General features: G+C 37.6%; 1 protein-coding gene across 2 annotated transcripts in view; it reads right to left on the minus strand.

Annotated features, from left to right (window-relative positions):
- The window catches only part of SNX7 (sorting nexin 7), a 118,725-nt gene that overhangs the window by 67,305 nt on the left and 27,498 nt on the right, over positions 1 to 23,922 (minus strand). For both annotated transcript variants that reach the window (XR_011565789.1, XM_019957009.2), the window contains exons 2-5: positions 10,089 to 10,271; positions 3,058 to 3,168; positions 2,546 to 2,710; positions 169 to 367 (exon numbers count right to left, since the gene is read on the minus strand). Coding sequence is in view for 1 of the 2 variants with exons in the window: in XM_019957009.2 (XP_019812568.2) it covers positions 169 to 367; positions 2,546 to 2,710; positions 3,058 to 3,168; positions 10,089 to 10,271 (658 nt within the window). In the remaining variant the exon portion in view is untranslated. The remainder of the gene's footprint in view (positions 1 to 168; positions 368 to 2,545; positions 2,711 to 3,057; positions 3,169 to 10,088; positions 10,272 to 23,922) is intronic.

Below are 23,922 nucleotides of genomic sequence, written 5' to 3' on the forward strand. Positions count from 1 at the left end.
ACAGTAAACAGCATGCAATAACAGATGGGCACTGTAAGCAGAGACAGAAATCCTAAGAATGACCAAAAAGAAATGCTAAGTTGATGCTGCCTTACCACACCAGCAAATGGAAAAAGATTCATCAGAAATGCAACAACTTTGAGATCACAGTTCAGCAGTTCAACATACCCCGTTCTTCCTTGTAGATTCTCTGAGATATTTTATCTATCAAATTTATTTTCTGGCTAAATATTTCAATGAAGTTATTCATTTCCATGAACTCCTCAGGGCGACTTTTAACTCCTCTCATTGACAATGCAACCGCTCTGACTGACTGTCCCATCCTGCTGAGTAATCCAGGCCCTTGCTTCTTGTGAGAAGAGAATTCCTAGGAACAAAAAAAATAAAACATCGGTGATGAAGCAAACAATGATATTCTAAGATCCAACAACAAAAAAAGAAATCTAATCAGAAGAATAAAGATGATAAAAAGGTTCCATATACATCTTTTTAATTTCATGTTAATTTGAAGCAGATGAGTTAGGGTACACAGTCCTTTCTCTAAGCCTCAGCCTCCTTGATAACATTCTTTTCCAAAGTGCTTCTGTAAAACATGTAATCATGTTTTCTCAGAGCATGGATCCTTCAAAGAACAAGGTGTAACAGAGGGAACTGCACTTATAGAGATACTGGAGAAGATATGAAAATGATATGAGATGAAACCTGTATTTTATTAATAGGAATTTAGAAAAATGATTGAGAAAAAGATCTCTCAGGGTCTAATCTACATCCTAGGAAGAAAAATTGGGAAACTTTGTTAATCCTTTAGTTATAATAGTGGCTAGCATTTATTGAGAGCTTAATGTTATTGGCACTATACTTGCATTTTTATACACATCACTCACAATAACACTGTGAAACAGGTTCTATTATTACTCTCATTGTACAGAAGAAAACGGAAGCAAAGGAAGGTTAAAGAAGCTTGCTCAAGGTCCAAGAGCAAGGAATTGGTGGGTAGGGATCAAAGTCCTGGCAGTCTGACCCCAAGGGTTTCACTGCTAAGCACTAACTGGTCTGCTTTCTTAAAGTCACTGGAATAGTTGGTAAATAAACTCCCTGACCATAGCTCTGCAACCAACTTAATTGGATAAACTTATACTGTCTCCACTGACTGGCTGTCTTTGGAGAATGATTTTTCATAAAATATGTAATAGATGGTTCACAGTTAATTTAGGAGAGTTAGCTACAGATTTGCAAAGTAGAAATGTTATAAAAGGATACATTGCACGGAAGTATCCCTTCAGATGTATGGCCTACTAAAAAGGAACACCAAGAAGGACCAAGGATTCTGACAATGGGTACAGCACTTACTGAAACACAGGTTTGAGATCAAAGACGATCTGGAGAAAGATAATGTTATTTAATATTTGGATAAATAATACATAATAATATTTTTATCTGTGGATTTGGCAGTCAGAGTAACAATGTCAAAGAGTAATATAAACATTCATACACCTACAAAAATAACAATGCTGACTACCAGATCTATAGATAAAAACATTATTATGTATTATTTACCCAAATATGAAATAATATATTATCTTTCTAAGATCTTCTTTCTTAAAGGTCTTACCCAAAATAACATATAAACTTCTTAATTTCCAAATCAGTATGATTTTGTGTGCAAAGAATATAATAACAAATGCCACCCTTGACCAGGCAATACATCTATTCACAAGGGCTACTGCATCATTTGATAGAGTAAATATTATCAGAAAGAGCACAAGTCACAACTAGCAAGCTGTTATTGCAACTGCTGACTGCAGAGAATGTTTCTAACAGCTTCTAAGGGTCTGGAGTCAGGCCACAAATTCTTCTCACATAAGTCACACAGGGCTTCCAGACACCAAGTACTGTCAAAATTGAGATGAATGGCTTCTTTAGCTTCAATCACTTTGGCAACAATCACTTTGGCAACAACTGAGAGACAGAAAATTCAACATTGGTCAGTAAGTATTTGGTATTGACCAAATATCATCATCTTTCCTGGTGAATTATATCTTAATAGAAGAAAAGAAAAAAAATAAAATAAAAGGAATATAAAAGGAATCTGTATTAGAAATTAGAACCTCTAAAATTAGGTAAATGAAGGAAAACTGAGAAAAATATCTTATCTATCAACCCATTCATCCATGCATCTATCTATTAATAAAAAACTTTTATCTTAACTTGAAAAGCCCTGACTCACTATTACTCAAAACAGTGTCAATTTAAAAATGTTTTTATATTTTCAGTATTAGCTATATGAAAGGAGTACCCAGGCATTTCAAAAATGTATCAGCTACCAAGAGAAATATGAGGATGTATATGTGAGAAAGGTACATGATTTTCATAACGTTCATGTGTAGACTTGATACAGGGTTGTATCCGAAGGATAGTTCTTAAATGTCTAAAACTCCATCTTAATTCAAGGTTACTACTACCTGATTTAAAATAGAGAAAGCATACAACCTACTACATGTACAAATACTGAAGGATTATATGAGTATAAATTAAAATTTTTTACCGAAGCTTGTGCAGTAAGAAAAATTTTAAAGTCTTCATTAAATGTTAGAGTTGGATGGTCAGCAATTCGGTTCAAAAATTTGTGCAATGCCTTCCTTCGTGTCTCAATGAAGTCATCATTAAAGCGTTCCACCATTCCTTTCACTATAAACTTTTCTGGCAATGGCTAGGGCAAAAAAATAAAAAGGAATCTGAGCATTCTGTGGCACGGGATTATAAGGAATTCTACACTTCTTCTTTCTGGAAGACTATTTGAACATGTGATCATTTCTTATAAAAATAATTTTTCAAAATTCACAATGTTAGAGCCAAGTACCAGAAAATCTTAACACATTACAATAGTTTTAAAAAACAAATCTGTACATAGATTGAAAAGTTTAAAAACAAATGTTTCCCAGATAAATGAATTGCATTGAATCAAAGGTCTGAAATTGGGTGTTAAGACATTCTAATGATTCACAAGACAAAATGGCAGCTATTCTGTGAAAAAAAAAAAAAAAAAAGTAAACGTACTGGAATAATCAGAGTGGGGTGAGCTTCTTCAAGTTTTTCTTTCAACCAAAGGAAATCTTGATAACGTCTCCTAACTTCAAATTCACTGGAGTCAAATTCCCCACGAGATGTCTGAAGAAAGTAGGAAAAAATAACAGCACATGCAATATAAGACAGAAGACATTTGCCTAATGTTATTTTAGACATTCTGAAATAAATGGGTCTCTAAGAAAAACTAACAAATTCTAATTATTCAGTGTTTGTCAGCCTGTACATTTTTTTTTCCTTTGCAGTCATCAATTCATGTAGCAGAAGAAACAAAGCAAACTTTCCAGTATTCCCAGAAAGAAAGCAAACATCATGCTCAAATTTAAAATCCAAACTGAAAAATCTGTCTCAGAGCAACCATCTGTCTTCCACAAGATTTTAACTACTATTATCTTTGGCATGACTTTCTTGCTAACAAGAAAGTGTGTTCTGACTTTAGGTTTCAAATATATTTCATTTCTCAAGATGATCAAAATTCAGAATTTGAGGAAAGTCCTATTTTTGCAACTTGGAAAAATAACCTGAACATAACTGAGAAAAAAAATGTTTCCTTGGAATCTGCTCAAACGAATTGCTTTGCTAAAATTTGCTTTTAGTATTTGAAAATTCTAACATTAACCAGAGTGATTTTACCACTGTTTAAAAATGTTATTAATGGAAATTTAATGTGAAAAGCAAATCTTTCTGTCATTTCTCAAGGAATTTTGAACTATATGCCTAAACTCCTAAAAGTTAAGCAAACACATTAAAATATCTGTTCTCAACAAACTAGAATCTATTCCAACACATATGACAAGAAGAACATGGGTACAATATCAACCTCACCTCTATTACCTGAATTACAAGCCAAACACAAAAATAGCTTAGACAATGCACACTCACCTCTTATAAGAAAAAAAGTCACTTAAATAGTTTTTAAGGAAATTATACAGAAATATTGTTTGATATTTTCCTGGAGGAGTAAATATGGAATAAATAACACATTATTTCACACTCACCAGAAATATCAATCACCCACACAGATGAACACAATTGTAAAATTAAGCAGTTCCAGTCAAAATAAGATGCAATCTTAATTGTCATAAAATAAGGTTCACAAAATCTACACTTGCCAAGGTTTATTCTCATAAAGTGAATGTTTAGAATATCATAAAATATATCTTAGCAAAACACTCCCTTTTTAGTGGGAAAAAGTAGAGGTAAATGAGATGCAGAAGTCTAAGGAACTACATGTTCAAAAAAAACTACAAAATCTATTATGCAAAATGGTACAAATTGTGGAAGTGGTAAAAATAGGCCAACTAAATCTAGTGGAAACACAGTTTAACAATATATATACAAGTTGGTATGTGTACATATATATGCAAATACACACACATGCATACATACATATACACACAAAACATAAAGTGACTCGTTAAACAATACTCACTGACACCTCTACATCCCAGGTACATGTGTACAGGTTTACTACCAATTTCCAAGAAAAAATAAGTTGCCATACTTAACAATAAAAACACTTAAACACTGTGAAGTTAAAATAAGACTGAACATTACATGTCCTTAAGAATTCCCAAAACTTCAAATTGACACAAAAGAAACTTGTATAAATTCCAGCAACAGGAAGACATAAAATCAAGTCAAATAATTGGTTGCTTCTGTCCTCATCACCCTGCCAGTGACTTAAGAGTTCTCTAACATACCACAATAAAGAGAAGAAAGCAGAGAATAAGTGCAAACCTTAAGGACAGCGCATTTGTTCTTCCTACTCTAAGACTTCATTGGCCTTCAAAGGGTTATAAGTTACATATTATTTGTCCTCCAAAATAACTTTTTAGAACACAAGTCCTTCTAAGTTGGAAATCTGTCATCAAATTTTCCTATTGTTTGGAGGCTTTATCTCTTTTCTAGTCTAGAATACATTTTCCTATAGAAGGTAAACCGTAAATGGTGTTCAATTTTTCATGTCTGACCATAAGAGCCTGGGTACTTGAAGTTTAGGACTAAAAGACAATACCTCAAAATGCATTTGTTTAGCAAATACTGACCTTCAGTCATGGGCAAATAGTTACTCTAAAATTTGAAGATTTATAAAACTATTTTTCTGAGGGAAATGAATTTAGAATCAAGAACATACTTTTATCACCAACTACTGACACATACTGGCAGGCATTTATGAGTCTGTCTTCATGATGAGGATGTGAGAGGACAAACGTTCATTAAACCTTGTGAGTTCTTACTCCCTCATGTCCTAAGGCAAGGCACACCTCTAGATCTCTGAAACTGAAAGTATTTCTTCAGAGCAGTTACTTCGGATGTTTCAACCTGGAGAATCAGGGTAATTTCTCATAACGGGAACAGGTGCCGGGAATGTGGGCTTCCTGACACAATTATTTACAGTCACACACTCTTAAGTATTCCTAAGTAGGGATGGTCAGTGTACCTGTAGACAAGAGAGTATGTGCATTTATCCTTATAATCTTAGTGTCCATGAATATAAATGTTTATAAAACTAAAACTTTCCCAGGGTAGCCATCCCTGAATCTCCTAATTAGATGGAGTTTTTCACCTGCTGTGAAAAACAACCACCATGCTCATAAAATTCTGTATTTTTCTGTCATAATATTTGTAACTATAATTAACCAATAAGACATACAATTGTTTAATATCCATCATCAACACCCCGCGCCCCCATACTGAAAACTCCATGAAGGCAGAGGGTCTGTCTCAATCGCTGGCATAGTCTCAACATACAACATGGTGCCTGAACATACTGGCACTCAATAGAACTTTATTAAATATATCAGTAAATAAATGATACTAAGTAATAACAAAGAAAAGACTGTGTTTGCTAATGTGATATACATCTACTAAAAGTTTATATTTTTGTATCTGTAATACATATTTTAATATATATAGGTACGGTTTATATACTCAGTTCAGTTCAGTTCAGTCGCTCAATCGTGTCCAACTCTTTGCGACCCCATGAACTGCAGCACGCCAGGCCCCCCTGTCCATCAGCCACTCTCGGAGTTTACACAAACTCATGTCCATTGAGTTGGTGATGCCATCCAGCCATCTCATCCTCTGTAGTCCCCTTCTCCTCCCACCTTCAATCTTTCCCAGCATCAGGGTCTTTTCAGATGAGTCAGCTCTTCTCATCAGGTGACCAAAGTATTGGAGTTTCAGCTTCAACATCAGTCCTTCCAATGAACCCTCAGGACTGATCTCCTTGAGGATGGACTGGTTGGATCGCCTTGCAGTCCAAGGGACTCTCAAGAGTCTTCTCCAACACCACAATTCAAAAGCATCAATTCTTCAGTGCTCAGCTTTCTTTACAGTCCAACTCTCACATCCATACATGACCACTGGAAAAACCATAGCCTTGACTAGATGGACCTCTGTTGACAAAGTAATGTCTCTGCTTTTTAATATGCTGTCTAGGTTGGTCATAGTTTTTATTTCACGGAGTAAGTGTCTTTTAATTTCATGGCTGCAGTCACCATCTGCAGTAATTTTGGAGCCCAAGAATATAAAGTCTGACACTGCTTCCATTGTTTCCCCATCTATTTGCCGTGAAGTGATGGGACCAGATGCCATGATCTTCGTTTTCTGAATGTTGAACTTTAAGCCAACTTTTTCACTCTCCTCTTTCACTTTCATCAAGAGGCTCTTTAGTTCTTCTTCACCTTATTCCATAAGGATCGTGTCATCTGCATATCTGAGGTTATTGATATTTCTCCTGGAAATCTTCATTCCCGCTTGTGCTTCTTCCAGCCCAGCATTTCTCATGATGTACTCCACATAGAAGTTAAATAAGCAGGGTGACAATATACAGCCTTGACATACTCCTTTTCCTATTTGGAACCAGTCTGTTGTTCCATGTCCAGTTCTATCTGTTGCTTCCTGACCTGCATACAGATTTCTCAAGAGGCAGGTCAGGTGGTCTGGTATTCCCATCTCTTTCAGAATTTTCCACAGTTTGCTGTGATCCACACAGTCAAAGGCTTTGGCATAGTCAATACAGCAGAAATAGGTGTTTTTCTGGAACTCTCTTGCTTTTTTGATGATCCAGCAGATGTTGGCAATTTGATCTCTGGTTCCTCTGCCTTTTCTAAAACCAGCTTGAACATTTGGAAGTTCACGGTTCACATATTGCTGAAGCCTGGCTTGGAGAATTTTGAGCATTAATTTACTAGCATGTGAGATGAGTGCTGTTGTGCAATAGTTTGAGCATTCTTTGGCATTGCCTTTCTTTGGGATTGGAATGAACACTGACCCCTTCCAGTCCTGTGGCCACTAGATGCAGTAAAAGTAGCCAAATATAAAACAAAGGTACATACTTTATAACAGGTAAGCTGAAAGATAGTCTGCCACAATCACGTATGGATGCACAAAAGTATAATGAAAATATATAGTTTTGTTGTTACTGTTGTTTAGTCATTAAGTCATGTCTGACTCTTTGCGACCCTGTGGACTGCAGCCTGTCAAGCTCCTCTGTCCACGGGATTTCCCAGGCAAGAATACTGGAGTGGGTTGCCATTTCCCCCTTCAGGGGATCTTCCTGCCCCAGGGACTGAGCCTGCATTTTCTGCACTACAGTCGGATTCTTTACTGTTGAGCCACCAGGGAAGCTCTCTATATAGTGTAAAAATAAACTGTCTAGATTGAAAGCTCAGCTAATGACTATGTTGTGTAACCTTTGGCAAGTTTTAAGTTTCAGTGTCCTCACCCACAAAATGGGGGTAAATCACAAGATCTAGGATTGCTATAAGCTTCAAATGAGTTAATATTATTATGTATCAAGTGGTTAGAACACTGCCTGGCACAAAATAGTCCCACAATAAAAGTTAGTTTAACACACTATAATATTATCACTATCACTACTACTATTATTACTATAACAGCAGCACATTTAAAGCATGATGCAATACAGATAACTCATAAGAGTTGTGTGTCTATGATCAGAATGAAATCCATAGGATGGCTTATAAAGTGTCTTACTGAAAGAAATAAATGAGGGGAAAATAATTCAGTCACAAAATCTTTGCTGGAAAGGATAATGAAAATGGATGATTATGATTATAATAGCAGTAACAGGAGAAATATGGTTCTGTTCTTAGCAGTGTGTCTGTATTAACACACGGAATATTCACAAAGATCCTATTAGGTTAGTATTATTATCTTATTTACAAATGAGGAAACCAAGCACACAGAGGTTAATTAAATAGCAAGGAAAGGGAACAACAAAGATTCTACTTCATGCTGTTTTGCTCTGCAGCCTTTGACAGGACTCTGACACTATAAACTTCTTCACTCACCCACTCACCGAAAGGTTAAATGACTTAGGAGCTATATCCCAAGGATTGTGTTCAGAATTATGGATAATTTAAGATACAATTACCTACCTTTAGAAGCTCACAGACTCAGTGGGAATAAATAAAAAACACACGTAGTTACTGACACACACACAGGTAGGTAGCAGATACTGAATACTTATCATATGTCAGGCACCCTGGTAAGTGTTTTACATTGATTACCCATCCTAAATTAATTCTTACAGCAACTGTACAAAACCAGGTCCTATTTTCAGTTCAGTTTTAAAGATTAAAAAATAACCTGAGGCTTAGAAGGATTAAGCATAGGCTTTTAATTTCTTTGCTGCACTGTCATATCTCATTTTCTTTAGGAGTTCAGTTAGAACAGTGTGAGCAAACAGTAGAAAGAGGATTTTTAGCTTGTGGGAGCAGAGGAGGTGAGCATCGTTTCGAATTGCATCTTGAAAAATAAACAGTAGTTTTCTGTCTGAAAGTGGGAAGGGCACACCAGACAGAAGAAGCAGCATATGCAAAGTTATGAGAGCAAGAAATACCCTAGAATATTCAGATAAAAGAGGCAGTTCTATGCGAGTGAAGAGCAGGAGTATTAAAAGTAGGCAGTAAGAGGCAAGTCGTGTACAGTAGGCTGGCTCCAGACTGAGAGGGGCTCTGAATGTCATACAAAGGAGTCTGCACCTTGTTCTGTAGGAAATGAGGAGCCAAGGGAGGATTTTAAGAATCTGAGTGAAGAGCTGAGATACACAGATCTTAGTGCAACATAATTAGCAGGCCGTACTGAAGGAAGTGCTTGTATGTGGAGAGTCCAAAAGATTTTCAGCTACAAAAGGGATGCACTTCCAGAGAGTGAGATTTCACAAACAAAATGTTATAAACAGAATTCTTAAAGGCTGCTGTTACACAAAGATTATCATCGTAAAAAGGATTATACTATTTGGCTGTTTTGTTAGTGTAAGCCATCATTTTACAGAGCCTTGTCTAAGGATTAAGGAGACTTGGATTCCAGATCTGTTCTGCCTTTGCATCACTAAACAACTAAAAGCATCTCATACAGAAGATAAAGAGATAAAGTAAACATTTGCTTTTTTTTTTTTTTTTTTTTTTGACCTTGCTGGGTCTTTGCTGTGGTGCACCAGCTCTCTAGTTGCAGAGCATGGGTCTAGGTGCCCCCACCACATGTGGGATCCTAGTTCCCTGACCAGGGATTGAACCCATGTCCCTCTGCACTGGAAGGTGGTTTCTTAACCACTGGACCACCAGGGAAATCCCACCATGTGCTCTTATTTGGAAAACAAATGAAAAAACATTTTTGTAATCTTCAGAAGAAATGTGAATACAGAATACTGCATTAAGTTTTGAACCAGTTGTTTTCTCTATTAGCGAAACTTCTTTCCCAGATATGTTTATCATCTTTAAACTAAAACATTAAAATGTTCTTATTTTAAGAAGCACAATGGCTAAAATACAAGTGACTGGTACTCAAGTTAATCCAAATTCATATAGGACAAGTGAAGGATAGATAAGATGCAATGTCTTATTCAAAATGGCTGAAAGACCAGCACTTAATTCTACTAAAATTCTCTAACGTGAATATCAAAGTGAACAAAAAGTAGTTCCAAAAGTTCAAAGAAGCAATTGTAGTCAAGAAAATGTTCATTAAACACTTACCTTAGTAATAATCCTATAAGTAATAAACGTTTCAATTGTAGTAACATGGCTTTCAGGTTCATCCACTGTAATAAAAAGATCTTTCAAATCTGGCTCATCTTCAAACTTGACTTGGTTTATCATTGATAAAGGGGACGTCGGCATCAGAGGGCTAAAGGAATTCATGTCCATCAATGAGGCATCCTATGAATAAAACATTCAAAATTAATGTTTAGGGGGGAAAAGAGTTGAAACCCTCTTTTTCTTAGACAATACAAATACTAATCATATATGTTAAGAACAAAAAGGATAACTGGACTCCTACTTAAATAAAGTATGTGGAAATATATGCTTATTTCTGTTTCATGACAAAATCCCACTTTAAAAATGACAGTAAAGAAAGAAACAAAAACAAGACAAAAATCATAAAAAGGTACAAACCCTCAAAGTAAAAAAAAATAGGCTAAGCATGAAGTAGCCATCATGGTCAACAAAAGAGTCTGAAATGCAGTACTTGGATGCAATCTCAAAAATTACAGAATGATCTCTGTTCCTTTCCAAGGCAAACCATTCAATATCACAGTAATCCAATCTATGCCCCGACCCGTAACGCTGAAGAAGCTGAAGTTGAACAGTTCTATGAAGACCTACAAGACCTTCTAGATCTAACACCCTAAAAAGATGTCCTTTTCATTTTAGAGGACTGGAATGCAAAAGTAGGAAGTCAAGAAACACCTGGAGTACAGGCAAACTTGGCCTCGGAGTACAGAATGAAGCAGGGCAAAGGCTAATAGAGTTCTGCCAAGAGAACGCACTGGTCATAGCAAACACCCTCCTCCAACAACACAAGAGAAGACTCTACTCATGGACATCACCAGATGGTCGACACGGATCAGATTGATTATATTATTTGCAGCCAAAGATGGAGAAGATCTATACAGTCAGCAAAACAAGACCGGGAGCTGAATGTGGCTCAGATCATGAACTTCTTATTGCCAAATTAAGACTGAATTTGAAGAAAGTGGAGAAAACCACTAGACCATTAAAGTACGACCTAAATCAAATCCCTTATGACTATAAAGTGGAAGTGAGAAATAGATTTAAGGGACTAGATCTGATAGACAAAATACCTGATAAGCTATGGACGGAGGTTCATGGACATTGTACAGGAGACAGGGATCAAGACCATCCCCCAAAAATAGAAATGCAAAAAAAACAAAATGGCTGTCTGAGGAGGCCTTACAAATAGCTGTGAAAAGAAGGGAAGTGAAAAGCAAAGGAGAAAAGGAAAGATATACCCATTTGAATGCAGAGTTCCAAAGAATACCAAGGAGAGATAAGAAAGCCTTCCTCAGTGATCAATGCAAAGTAATACAGGAAAGCAATAGAATGGGAAAGACTAGAGATCACTTCAAGAAAATTAGAGATACCAAGGGAACACTTCATGCAAAGATGGGCTCGATAAAGGACAGAAATGGTATGGACCTAACAGAAGCAGAAAATATTAAGAAGAGGTGGCAAGAATACACAAAAGAACTGTACAAAAAAGATCTCCATGACCCAGATAATCATGATGGTGTGATCACTCACCTAGAGCTAGACATCCTGGAATGTGAAGTCAAGTGGGCATTAGCAAGCATCACTATGAACAAAGCTAGTGGAGGTGATGGAATTCCAGTTGAGCTACTTCAAATTCTGAAAGATGATCCTGTGAAAGTGCTGCACTTAATATGCCAGCAAATTTGGAAAACTCAGCAGTGGCCACAGGACTGGAAGAGGTCAGTTTTCATTCCAATCCCAAAGAAAGGCAATGCTAAAAAAGAATGCTCAAACTACCACACAACTGCACTCATCTCACATGCTAGTAAATTAATGCTCAAAATTCTCCAAGCCAGGCTTCAGCAATATGTGAACCGTGAACTTCCAAATGTTCAAGCTGGTTTTAGAAAAGGCAGAGGAACCAGAGATCAAATTGCCAACATCTGCTGGATCATCAAAAAAGCAAGAGAGTTCCAGAAAAACACCTATTTCTGCTGTATTGACTATGCCAAAGCCTTTGACTGTGTGGATCACAGCAAACTGTGGAAAATTCTGAAAGAGATGGCAATAGCAGAGCACCTGACCTGCCTCTTGAGAAATCTGTATGCAGGTCAGGAAGCAACAGATAGAACTGGACATGGAACAACAGACTGGTTCCAAATAGGAAAAGGAGTATGTCAAGGCTGTATATTGTCACCCTACTTATTTAACCTATATGTAGAATACATCATTTGAAATGCTGGGCTGGATGAAGTACAAGCTGGAATTAAGATTGCCAGGAGAAATAGCAATAACCTCAGATATGCAGGTGACACCACCCTTATGGCATAAAGTGAAGAAGAACTAAAGAGCCTCTTGATGTAAGTGAAAGAGGAGACTGAAAAAGTTGGCTTAAAGCTCAACATTCAGAAAACTAAGATCATGGCTTCCAGCCCCGTCACTTCATGGCAAATAGATGTGGAAACAGTGGCTGACTTTATTTTTCTGGGCTCCAAAATCACTGCAGATGTTGTAGCCATGAAATTAAAAGATGCTTACTCCTTGGAAGGAAAGTTATGACCAACCTAGACAGCATATTAAAAAGCAGAGACATTACTTTGCCAACAAAGGTCCATCTAGTCAAGTCTATGGTTTTCCAGTGGTCAGGTATGGATGTGAGAGTTGGACTATAAAGAAAGCTGAGCACCGAAGAATTGATGCTTTTGAACTGTGGTGTTGGAGAAGACTCTTGAGAGTCCCTTGGACTGCAAGGAGATCCAACCAGTCCATCCTCAAGGAGATCAGTCCTGAGTGTTCATTGGAAGGACTGATGTAGAAGCTGAAACTCCAAAACTTTGGCCACCTGATGTGAAGAGCTGACTCACTGGAGAAGACCCTGATGCTGGGAAAGATTGAGGGCAGGAGGAGAAGGGGACAACAGAGGATGAGATTGTTGGATGGCATCACTGACTCAATGGACATGGGTTTGGGTGGAGTCCGGGAGTTGGTGATGGACAGGGAGGCCTGGCGTGCTGCGGTTCATGGGGTCACAGAGTCGGACACGACTGAGCGACTGAACTGAACTGAACTGAACTGAAGCATGAAGTAAACTATCTTTTGGAAACTGAAACTCTGATGGTTGAGTGGTAACTGAAAAGCTACCACTAAAAAAAAAGCTAAAGTAAACCAAGGACAGGATGGTTAACTGGGAAGAAGGAGGCACACAGAGACAGAGGCTCACAGAGAGACGCGAGAGGCAGAGGTTCCAGAAACCTGTAGACTCAGAAAGCTGATAGAGCTAAATAAGGGGATTGGTTGAAAAGCTCATAAAACAAAAGAGATTTGGTACCTCAGATTCCCTCACATACCCCATGCAATCAGGTGACTTTTCTTTCCCAGCTTTGCAGAAAACTGGAAATTTCCTGGAGTGCCTCTGAATTCAAGGACACCAGGTAGGGTGGAGGGAGAGACAGGCCCTATGAAAATACAGATATCAAGGGACAGTCCTACATACTGGATGGAAAGATATCCTGTCCTTTCCCATCATTTGACCCCAAGAAAGTGGCAGCAAGATGGAAAAGTGCACATAATAGTGGAGATTTCCTCTCTGAGCTGACCATTCCAAGAAAACACTGACAGCTGCAGTGCCCTGGGGAATCAGCCAAGCCTCTGCATACTAACCCTACAGGGAAGCCCCTTCCTGGCAAAACACTGACTGTCAACGTGGCTTTTCATTACCTGGTGCAGGAACCACCAAACATCTCAACATGTGGGAAGGCTCGGAGGTGAAAGATTCACAAAGAGAATATGAGAGGCAGACAGAATAGAGAATAGAATGCTTACCAAGAGAGGAAAGCATGAGAGATAAGAATGAAATCAAATTCATAAATGAAAACAGGTGTTATATTTTTTAAGAATTCAGAGAACAGCAGAGACACCAAAAATATAAGAGGTTCATGAAAACTGAAATATGATGAAAGGATAAAAACTCAACAGAAAGTTCCAAAGACAGAACTCAGGAACTAAGCTGGACCAAAAGAATATGAGAAGGAAAGGAAGATATTTTTTAAAATTTAAGGATCCAGGTAGACAGAACCTGACTGAAAATAATTCCAGAAAATGAAGAAGGTAAATCCAAACAGAAATATTTCCAGATTGACAGGGTCTATCAGATCTCCTCAAAATGAACAAGACAATGGTGGGGGTGGGGAGTGCTTCCACAAGCTTCCATTACCATGACATTTCATAATCGTAGAGGTTTTTAAATTCCTAAAAGCTTAGGAAAAAAATTTAGGAAAGCCTAAATTCCAGAGAGAATATAAACAGGCAAAATACAACAGGAATGTCAGGAATCAGAATGCCTTCAGATTTCTCAAAATGATAATAAATTAGTATCTTCAAAATTTTTAAAGGAAAGTATTTTCTACCTAGAACTATTTACAGCCAGATAAACAGTCATTCAAGGAAAGGAAAATAAACAGGAAATTCAAACAGGAAAAATAAAGCCATTTCAGGTGTGAAAGATTTCAAAATCTGACTTCCCATGCATCCATTCTTTGGAGGACTTCACTTTTCCAAAATAAGGGCATATACCAAGAAAGAAGAAATAGGATCTAAAAGCAGGAGATTCAACAGAGAAGAGAATTAAAGGAAATTCCTGGGATGACAGTGGAAGAATGTTCCAGGTTGACAGTTTTGCAGCAGACTTAGAGAACAACCTATACAGAGAGGAGCTGAAAGACTTCAGAGAGGCAAGGTTATAAAGAGGAAATAATAACAGAGGGAGAAAGGAAAGAGAAAGAGCAAAGTAAGCAGGGAAAGAGAAAGAGGAAAAGAAGGAAGGAAGGAGACTGACAGAATATCTGATACCTCTAAGCATAATGAAAGGAAGCGTGCCATGTTAGACTTTGTAAATGAATTAAGATTGATGCAAAAAAAGTGAAAAGGAAGAGAAAACAAGACAGGGAGAAAGGGAGGGCCTTAAAAAAATGAATAAATGAATGAATGATGAACTCTAAGGAAAACAAAAAGAACAAGAATGAAAATGTAATCACAGGTCATCACATCCCTTGACTGTGAATAAAAATAAATTGCTCTTAATACCAAATTTAACTAAAAATGGTGATATAGTTAAATTAAGATAATAAGAAGAAAAACATTAGTATGTCTGAGACGAGGAGACATGCTAATACCATGATGGAAAAAAAAACGAACCATTCCAGACTGCTGACAACCATCTAAGAGACAACCACCACGCAACACATGATCCTAGACTGGATTCTGTACCAAAGGAGGAGAACCTTTGAGAACATTTGTTTTTTTTCTCTCTAAGAGATATGTTTGGTACAACTGGAAAATTTTGAAAGGGTCTGTGGATTAGAATATATTAATAGTATTATGTCAATGTTAATTTCCTGAGTAAGATACTTACACTGTAATTATGTAGGAGAGTGTCCTTGTTTTCAAAAATACACAGAGATTTAATTATGAGAAATATGTTTCCAATTTACTCAATTTACAGAGAGGCAGAAAGCAAATGTTGTGAAATGGTAAATAACCAGCAGACCTAGATTCTTTGTGGCATTCTTGCAAGACTTCAAGTCTGAAATTATTTCAAAATTAAAAAATATATTCATAGTTTTCAAAAGTCAAGTTATTCAATAAGGCTTAAAATAAAATGAAACAAATTAAAAATAAAAATGCAGCATCCCATGTTCTGGTATTCGTATTATCAGTTCATACTCCTTAGAAGTAAATTCAGAACTCTTAGCTATATTTGTTTCTTGTTACATTCTTTACTTCAAAATAACACATATACTCTTTTCCTAATTTTTCAATTTTGATATTATCAGTAGATTTCCTACTAAGGAGAATAAAGAGTATTAATTTAGCCAATTAATTATAAGTATAGTATAACCTATTTTACTCAATGGGTTATAATTCATTAATATAATTCATTTTGATGTTCTAAGTGTCCAAAACTTGCCTAGTAGGAGTTCCTTAAAACTGGCATCTGTATGTTTTTGATGAAATCTTCATTACCCCTTGAGCACTTTATTTTCAGGCATATCAAAGATATTTCAGATTTACCTTATACTTATTTTCCCTGCCCCCAGTCATGGAATCAGACATTTATCGAAAGAGCTCTGGTTCCTTTAAGAGAAGACTGGTATTTATAATATAAGATATAAATGTTAGAAAATATATGCATGTTAGGCATGATTTAGACCTAGGAATAGAAAACAAATCACAGTTGGGTTGATCAGACACGCAAAAAACATGGAGATAAATGTCTTGCAACAAAAGTTCAGTGAGATAAACTACAGTATATCCCTATGACAGAATACAATAAAGTCTATCCATATAATAGAATACAGTAAAGTGATTAATGTATTAGAAGAATATATAGAAACTTGGGAAAAGGTTCATAGTGTGTTACTAAGAGAAAACAGCAGCTTCTAAAATTTGTATTTAACTAGATTCTAATGCATGTATGTGTGCTTGTGTGTTTATGACAGAGGGGGTTCAGAGGGTATGAGAGAAAAAGTAACAAAGAGCGACTCATAATATGCATGTGCTCATGAACTTGGAAATTATACCAAAAAGTTAACAGAAGTTATTTCAAGTGTCAGGATTCCTCTTGAGTTTAATATTTTCCTGTCTGAGTTTCTGTGTTTACAAATATTGTAAAATAAATGTGTATTATTTTGTAGAAAGATTTTTAATTGTTTAGAGTCAACACTATCTAATGTGTTCATAAACAGTAAGAACCATTGTAATAAGTTAAAAGAGTATCTAGGGCCATTTTGGCAGAAGACCTTGGATTACACATTTGATTGCTTGATTTTTTTTCTGAACTCATCAAAGTTGTATAGTTCAAAAGGAAATTTAAAAATATGCCCAGAATCACAAGAAAATGGGATTGTCAAAATTATGGGATGCTAACACAATGGAATTCTAAGCAGTTATTACAACAGAATTTAGAGGTTCCGAATAAACATGCAATCAGCAAGTACAAAAATCTCTCTCAATGTTCATTTCATATAAATAATAGTTTTCTAAGCTGACAAATTTTAATTTGATGGGCAAATGTGCATTAAATTTCACTGACAGTGCATGCAACCACGTGCTCTGGCATTCTTTGTAGTCACCCTTTTGACTTACCACAACCCACTTCTTTTACCTACTACATAATTTAGCATTCTATTTCTTCTGCTTAAAATGCATCCTTTTGTACAGTGGGAAAGATCTGCATGAATTTACAAAGGCTCACAATTCCAATGAGTGTAGTGTGGTGTCATAAAAATATGCTTCAATATCTAGCAAAGGAAGAAAATTACAGGCTGAAATTTAGCAACCTCCAAGATTTCAGTAGAAAGATTTAAATTACTATGAATCACTCAGAAACATTCTTAAAACCTCAATAAAACTGACTATTCAAAGAGTTTTATATTCACTTCAAAGAAAAAGGAAAAGAAAATACACTGACGATACTTAAAAGATTTACATTTGGACATGAATAAGTGAAGAAAATAAGTGTTTGAGAAGATCCAAAGAAGTAATTAACCAAAAAGAACTCCATTTAACCTTTTGTGGTTGATGCTTTTCAGGAGAAATGGATCGTTAAAATTTGTTCTTTCCAAAGGTCTCACCTCCACGATAATGCATGCCTCTTTCTTCTCTAGTTCTCTCTCTTCCTTCCCCTGCCCTCAACTTCATTTATACATTTGTTCATTCTTTGTATTTGGTTATATGTCCATTATCTTATGATATTTCAGACAGTGAAAATACATCTTTTCATTTTTTTTTTTTTTCCTTTCAAGAGATTAAAGCAGAGGGGAAATTATTTGCATGCTTAACCTTCTTAAACAACACTGAATACTTATAGCGAGCATAGTGAGCACACAGACACACACTGAGGCATACAGCAAAACATCTAGGGATGGTTTCAGGCGAAAATCTGAATATGCACAATAGAGAAGGAAGCCACATTGTTGCAGGAAGTCTCTCTCTTTTTTGATAGGTCCCCCACCTCCTTTGGAGGATAACTGCTTTACAGTATCATGTTGGTCTCTGCCATACATCAACATGAAATCAGCCCCAGGTACACTTATATGCCCTCCCTCCTGAACTGCCCTCCCACAACCCACCTCTCTAGGTTGTCACAGAGCTCAAAAAATGGGTGGAAGACCTAAACAGACAATTCTCTAAAGAAGACATACACATGGCCAACAAACACAGGAAAAGATGCTCAACATCACTCATGATTAGAGAAATGCAAACAAAAACTACAATGAGGTATCACCTCACATCAGTCAGAACGGCCACCATTAAAAAAATCTACAAACGGATGCAGAGAAAAGGGAACCCTCTTGTACCGTTGGTGGGAATGTAAATTGACACAGCTGCTATGGAGAACAGTATGGAGATTCCTTAAAAAACTGAAAGAGAATTACCATATGACCCAAAAATCTCACTAATGGGCATATGCCCTGAGAAAACCATAATTCAAACAGACACATGCACCCTAATATTCGTGGCAGCATTGTTTACAATAGCTAAGACATGGAAACAACCAAGATGGCACTGTCTTTTATTCTGATTCCAAATTAGCACACTCACTATAAGAAAAACCATGTAGATGACTTTCCCAAAATAAATGGACATTAGCACTGTGCTAGCCTGGAAAATCCCATGGACGGAGGAGCCTGGTAGGCCGCAGTCCATGGGGTCTCTAGGAGTCAGACACGACTGAGTGACTTCACTTTCACTTTTCACTTTCATGCATTGGAGAAAGAAATGGGAACCCACTCCAGTGTTCTTGCCTGGAGAATCCCAGGGACGGGGGAGCCTGGTCGGCTGCTGTCTATGGGGTCGCACAGAGTCGGACACAACTGAAGCGACTTAGCAGCAGCAGCATCATGCTGCAATTTATTGACAAACTCACTTATGAAATAAGGGTACGTTTTCCTTGTTGTTACTTTTGTTTTATTGTAAGTATCTGCTGTGGGTTGAACCATGTCCTCCCAAAATTGATATGTTGAACTCCGAACCCTGTCACCTCAAAATGTGACCTTTTTGGGGGATAGGAGCTTCACAAAGGAAATTAAGTTAAAATGAGGTCACTGAAGTGGGTCCTAATGCAATATGACTGGGATCTTTACAAAAAGGGGGGAATTTGGACAAAGACATGCATGTTATGAGACACAGGGAGAAGACAGCCATCTACCAGCCAAGTGGAGAGGCAGGAAGAGATACTTCCCTCACACATTCAGAAGGAACCAACCCTGCTGACACCTTCATTTCAGACTTCTAGCTTCCAGAACTGTGAGAAAATTAATTTGTTTACTTCAGACACTTAGTCTGTGGTACTTCACCATGGCAGCCCTAGCAAATGAGCACTTCTGTATACAGAATGGCACAGAATAAATATGTAGAGAAGAAAGTAAGGGTAGAAAGGAAGGAAGGAATTATAATTAAAACATTCAATCTTTGATCCATTCATTTTTTTTAACCAGTTAACAATCAACTTCAATAATTTCTGAAAAATGCTTTTGCCTCCCTCCTTTAATGCTATTTGATGGTTCCAAAGTTCTACTACTGAAATAAATAAAACACACAGCTGAAATTTAAAACAAACAACGTCCTGCCAATATTTGGGTGCTCAGGAGATAAACTCCGTAAGAAACAGGTTGAAAGGTAAGATATGACCTCTCTGAGAAGTGCCCTTCCTTAACATCCCTCCCTAAGACTCGACTCCAGAACATCTCATAAATATAACATGAATTACTCTGATAATACTAAATTGCATCCACCATCTGTGCACAAACAGCTATTTTCTTTTTACAAGCAGAGGGGGGAAAAAATCAATGTGAGAAGTGTAATAAATCAGAATACTGGCATGAAAAGGCCATGCAAATAAAATTGCTGATGTACAAGAAACACGTACACCAAGAGACATCTGTGAAAATGCAACTTACCATGGAAGGAGTTTGAGAAACCATGTTGTGATGAGGGACACTCATCTTGATGGGCCTAAATTTAGACTTACCAGCTGTGTTTTGGTTTACAACTCCTTCCAATCTGCCTGCTTATAATAATAATAAAAATTAGAAAGGCCTTCTGTGGAACACTGTTGAAAATGTGATTGGGGGAAAAGCCAGCCTGTGTCGGGTTCTATAAAGGGGCATACAACACTCAATAATCTTGTTTGACATAATTTCCAGTGTGATGCAGTATATATACTCTTGTATGCATATAACATAATTTATTTACCCTTTTTTTTTTTCTATTTTCTAACAGTGTTGCCTTGAATATACTTGGGCTTTTTCAGGGGTTTTGCACTATAAAGTTAGAGATTAACCATAGAAATGTCACAAATAATTTTATTTGATAAAATTTTCCCCTCTGGACAAAAAGAAAAGTGGTAAAAGCAAAAGGTTAGGCAGTCAAGGTGTTAGTCACTCAGCTGTGTCCGACTCTTTGTGATGGCACAGACTGTAGCCCACCAGGCTCCTCTGCCTGTAGATTCTTCAAGCAAGAAAACTGGAGTGGGATGCCATTTCCTCTTCAGGTCTTCAGGGGATCTTCCTGATCCAGGGCTCAAACCTCAGTCTCCTGTATTGTAGGCAGATTGTTTATTGAAGTTCAGACATACACTAGCCGTGTGAACCAGGTCAAGTCATGTTACTTTTCTGAGATTCAGTTTTCTCCTTTGTAACCTCAGAGACGTCATATTTCATCTTGGATTTCAGATGATTAAGAAGAGGATAAAAAGAGACAAATAAATGTGATGTATATAGACACTGTCTGCTTGAAGGCTTTATGTGAATTATGCAAATATTACCATGACCCTGTAGAATATGTTCTACTTCTTCCCCTTTTGTAAACTAGGTAATAATACTACTGAGTAGCTGCTAATTTACCTGTTTTCAAATGAGGAACCAGGTTAAATCACTTGTTCAAACTCTAACTGCTATTTTAATAAGTAGAGGAGACAGCATTTGACCACCACCTAACTGCCAGTAGGCTGATCTTAAGGGAGATCAACCCTGAATATTCACTGAAAGGACCGATGCTGATGCTGAAGCTGAAGCTCCAGTATTTTGGTTATCTGAATTTCTGCTTTATTGACTATTCCAAAGCCTTTGACTGTGTGGATCACAATAAACTGTGGAAAATTCTGAAAGAGATGGGAATACCAACCAGACCACCTGACCGGCCTCTTGAGACACCTATATGCAGGTCAGGAAGCAACAGTTAGAACTGGACATGGAACAACAGACTGGTTTCAAACAGGAAAAGGAGTATGTCAAGGCTGTATATTGTCACCCTGCTTATTTAACTTATATGCAGAGTACACCATGAGAAATGCTGGGCTGGAAGAAGTACAAGCTGGAATCAAGATTGCCAGGAGAAATATCAGTAACCTCACATATGCAGATGACACCACCCTTATGGCAGAAAATGAAGAGGAACTAAAAAGCCTCTTGAAAGTGAAAGAGGAGAGTGAAAAAGTTGGCTTAAAGCTCAACATTCAGAAAACGAAGATCATGGCATCCAGTCCCATCACTTTATGGCAAATAGATGGGGAAACAGTGGCAACAGTGTCAGACTTTATTTTTGGGGCTCCAAAATCACTGCAGATGGTGATTGCAGCCATGAAATTAAAAGACGCTTACTCCTTGGAAGGAAAGTTATGACCAACCTAGATAGCATACTGAAAAGCAGAGACATTACCAACAAACGTCCGTCTAGTTAAGGCTATGGTTTTTCCAGTGGTCAAGTATGGATGTGAAAGTTGGACTGTGAAGAGAGCTGAGTGCCGAAGAATTGATGCTTTTGAACTGTGGTGTTGGAGAAGACTCTTGAGAGTCCCTTGGACTGCAAGGAGATCCAACCAGTCCATTCTAATGGAGATCAGCCCTGGGATTTCTTTGGAAGAACTGATGCTGACGTTGAAACTCCAATACTTTGGCCACCTCATGCAAAGAGTTGACTCACTGGAAAAGACTCTGATGCTGGGAGGGATTGGGGACAGGAGGAGAAGGGGACGACAGAGGATGAGATGGCTGGATGGCATCACTGACTCAATGGACATGAGTTTGGGTGAACTCTGTGAGTTGGTGATGGACAGGGAGGCCTGGCACGCTGCAATTCATGGAGTCGCAGAGTCGGACATGACTGAACGACTGAACTGAACTGAACTGATGCGAACACAGGATTCTGGAAAAGTCTCTGACACTGGGAAAGATTGAGGGCAGAAGGAGAACAGGGCATCAGAGGATAAGATGGCTGGATGGTGTCACCGATGCAGTGAACATGAACTTGGGCAAACTCAGGGAGATGGTGAAGGACAAGGAGGCCTGGAAAGCTACAGTCCATGGGGTCGCAAAGAGTCGGACACAACTGGGGGACAACAGCAACAACAATAGCCAGTAAGTCATATGTACTGGGCATTATCACGGAATTCACTTTTTCAGTTTCCCATGAAATTAAATAGAAATCTAAAACAAGAATACAACAATTTCTATGGTCAAAACATTGTCATGTAGTAGATACAACCTAAGGCACTACAAAAACATTCAGAGCAGCCCAGAATAGATAGATAAATTGTGGTACACGCACACAAGGTTACGTATACTACACAGCAATGAAAACCAACCACAGGGACTTCCCTGGTAGTCTAGGGGTTAAGAATCTGCCTTGCAATTCAGGGTACATGGGTTCAGTCCTTGGTTAGCAAACTAAGATCCCATGCACCACAACTAGAGAATCCTTGCTCCACAATGAAAGAACCTATATGATGCAACAAAGATCCCGTTGCCATAACTGAGACCCAATCCAGCCAAATAAATAAAAGAAATCTTTTAAAGAAAATAGGAAATCAACTACAACTTCATATAAGGCCATTGATAAATATAAGCTAAATTATAAGCTAAATATTAGGGGAAAAAGCAAATAAGAGAAGAATTCACACAGGGCAACATCATTTTTTAAAGTCCTAAACATACAATATCAAAATTCAGAAAAATCTTCAACAGATATTGCTTCAAATACATACACAGATCTTCCTGTTACAGTGGGGTTACATCCCTATAAACCCACTGAAAATTGAAAATACTGTAATTCAAAAAGTATTTAATACACCTAACCTCCTGAACATGACAGCTTATCCTGCTGCTGCTGCTAAGTCACTTCAGTCGTGTCCGACTCTGGGTGACCCCATAGACGGCAGCCCACCAGGCTCCCCCGTCCCTGGGATTCTCCAGGCAAGAACACTGGAGTGGGTTGCCATTTCCTTCTCCAATGCATGAAAGTGAAAAGTGAAAGGGAAGTCGCTCAGTTATGTCCAACTCTTAGCGACCCCATAGACTGTAGCCTACCAGGCTCCTCCATCCATGGGATTCTCCAGGCAAGAGTACTGGAGTGGGATACCATTGCCTTCTCTGGACAGCTTATCCTAGCCTATCTTAAATATGATCGGAACATTTACATTAGTCTACAGTTGGGCAAAATCATCTAATACAAAGCCAATCTTGATGAAAGTGAAAGAGGAGAGTGAAAAAGTTGGCTTAAAACTCAACATTCAGAAAAGTAAGATCATGGCATCTGGTCCCATCACTTCACAGCAAATATATGGGGAAATAATGGAAACAGTGAGAGACTTTATTTTTGGGGGCTCTAAAATCACTGCAGATGGCGACTGCAGCCATGAAATTAAAAGATACTTGCTCCTTGGAAGAAAAGTTATGACCAACCTAGACAGCATATTAAAAAGCAGAGACATTACTTTGCCAACAAAGGTCTATCTAGTCAAAGCTATGGTTTTTCCAGC

The sequence above is a fragment of the Bos indicus genome, chromosome 3, assembly GCF_029378745.1.
Source record: "Bos indicus isolate NIAB-ARS_2022 breed Sahiwal x Tharparkar chromosome 3, NIAB-ARS_B.indTharparkar_mat_pri_1.0, whole genome shotgun sequence".
Taxonomy (NCBI): Eukaryota; Metazoa; Chordata; class Mammalia; order Artiodactyla; family Bovidae; genus Bos; species Bos indicus.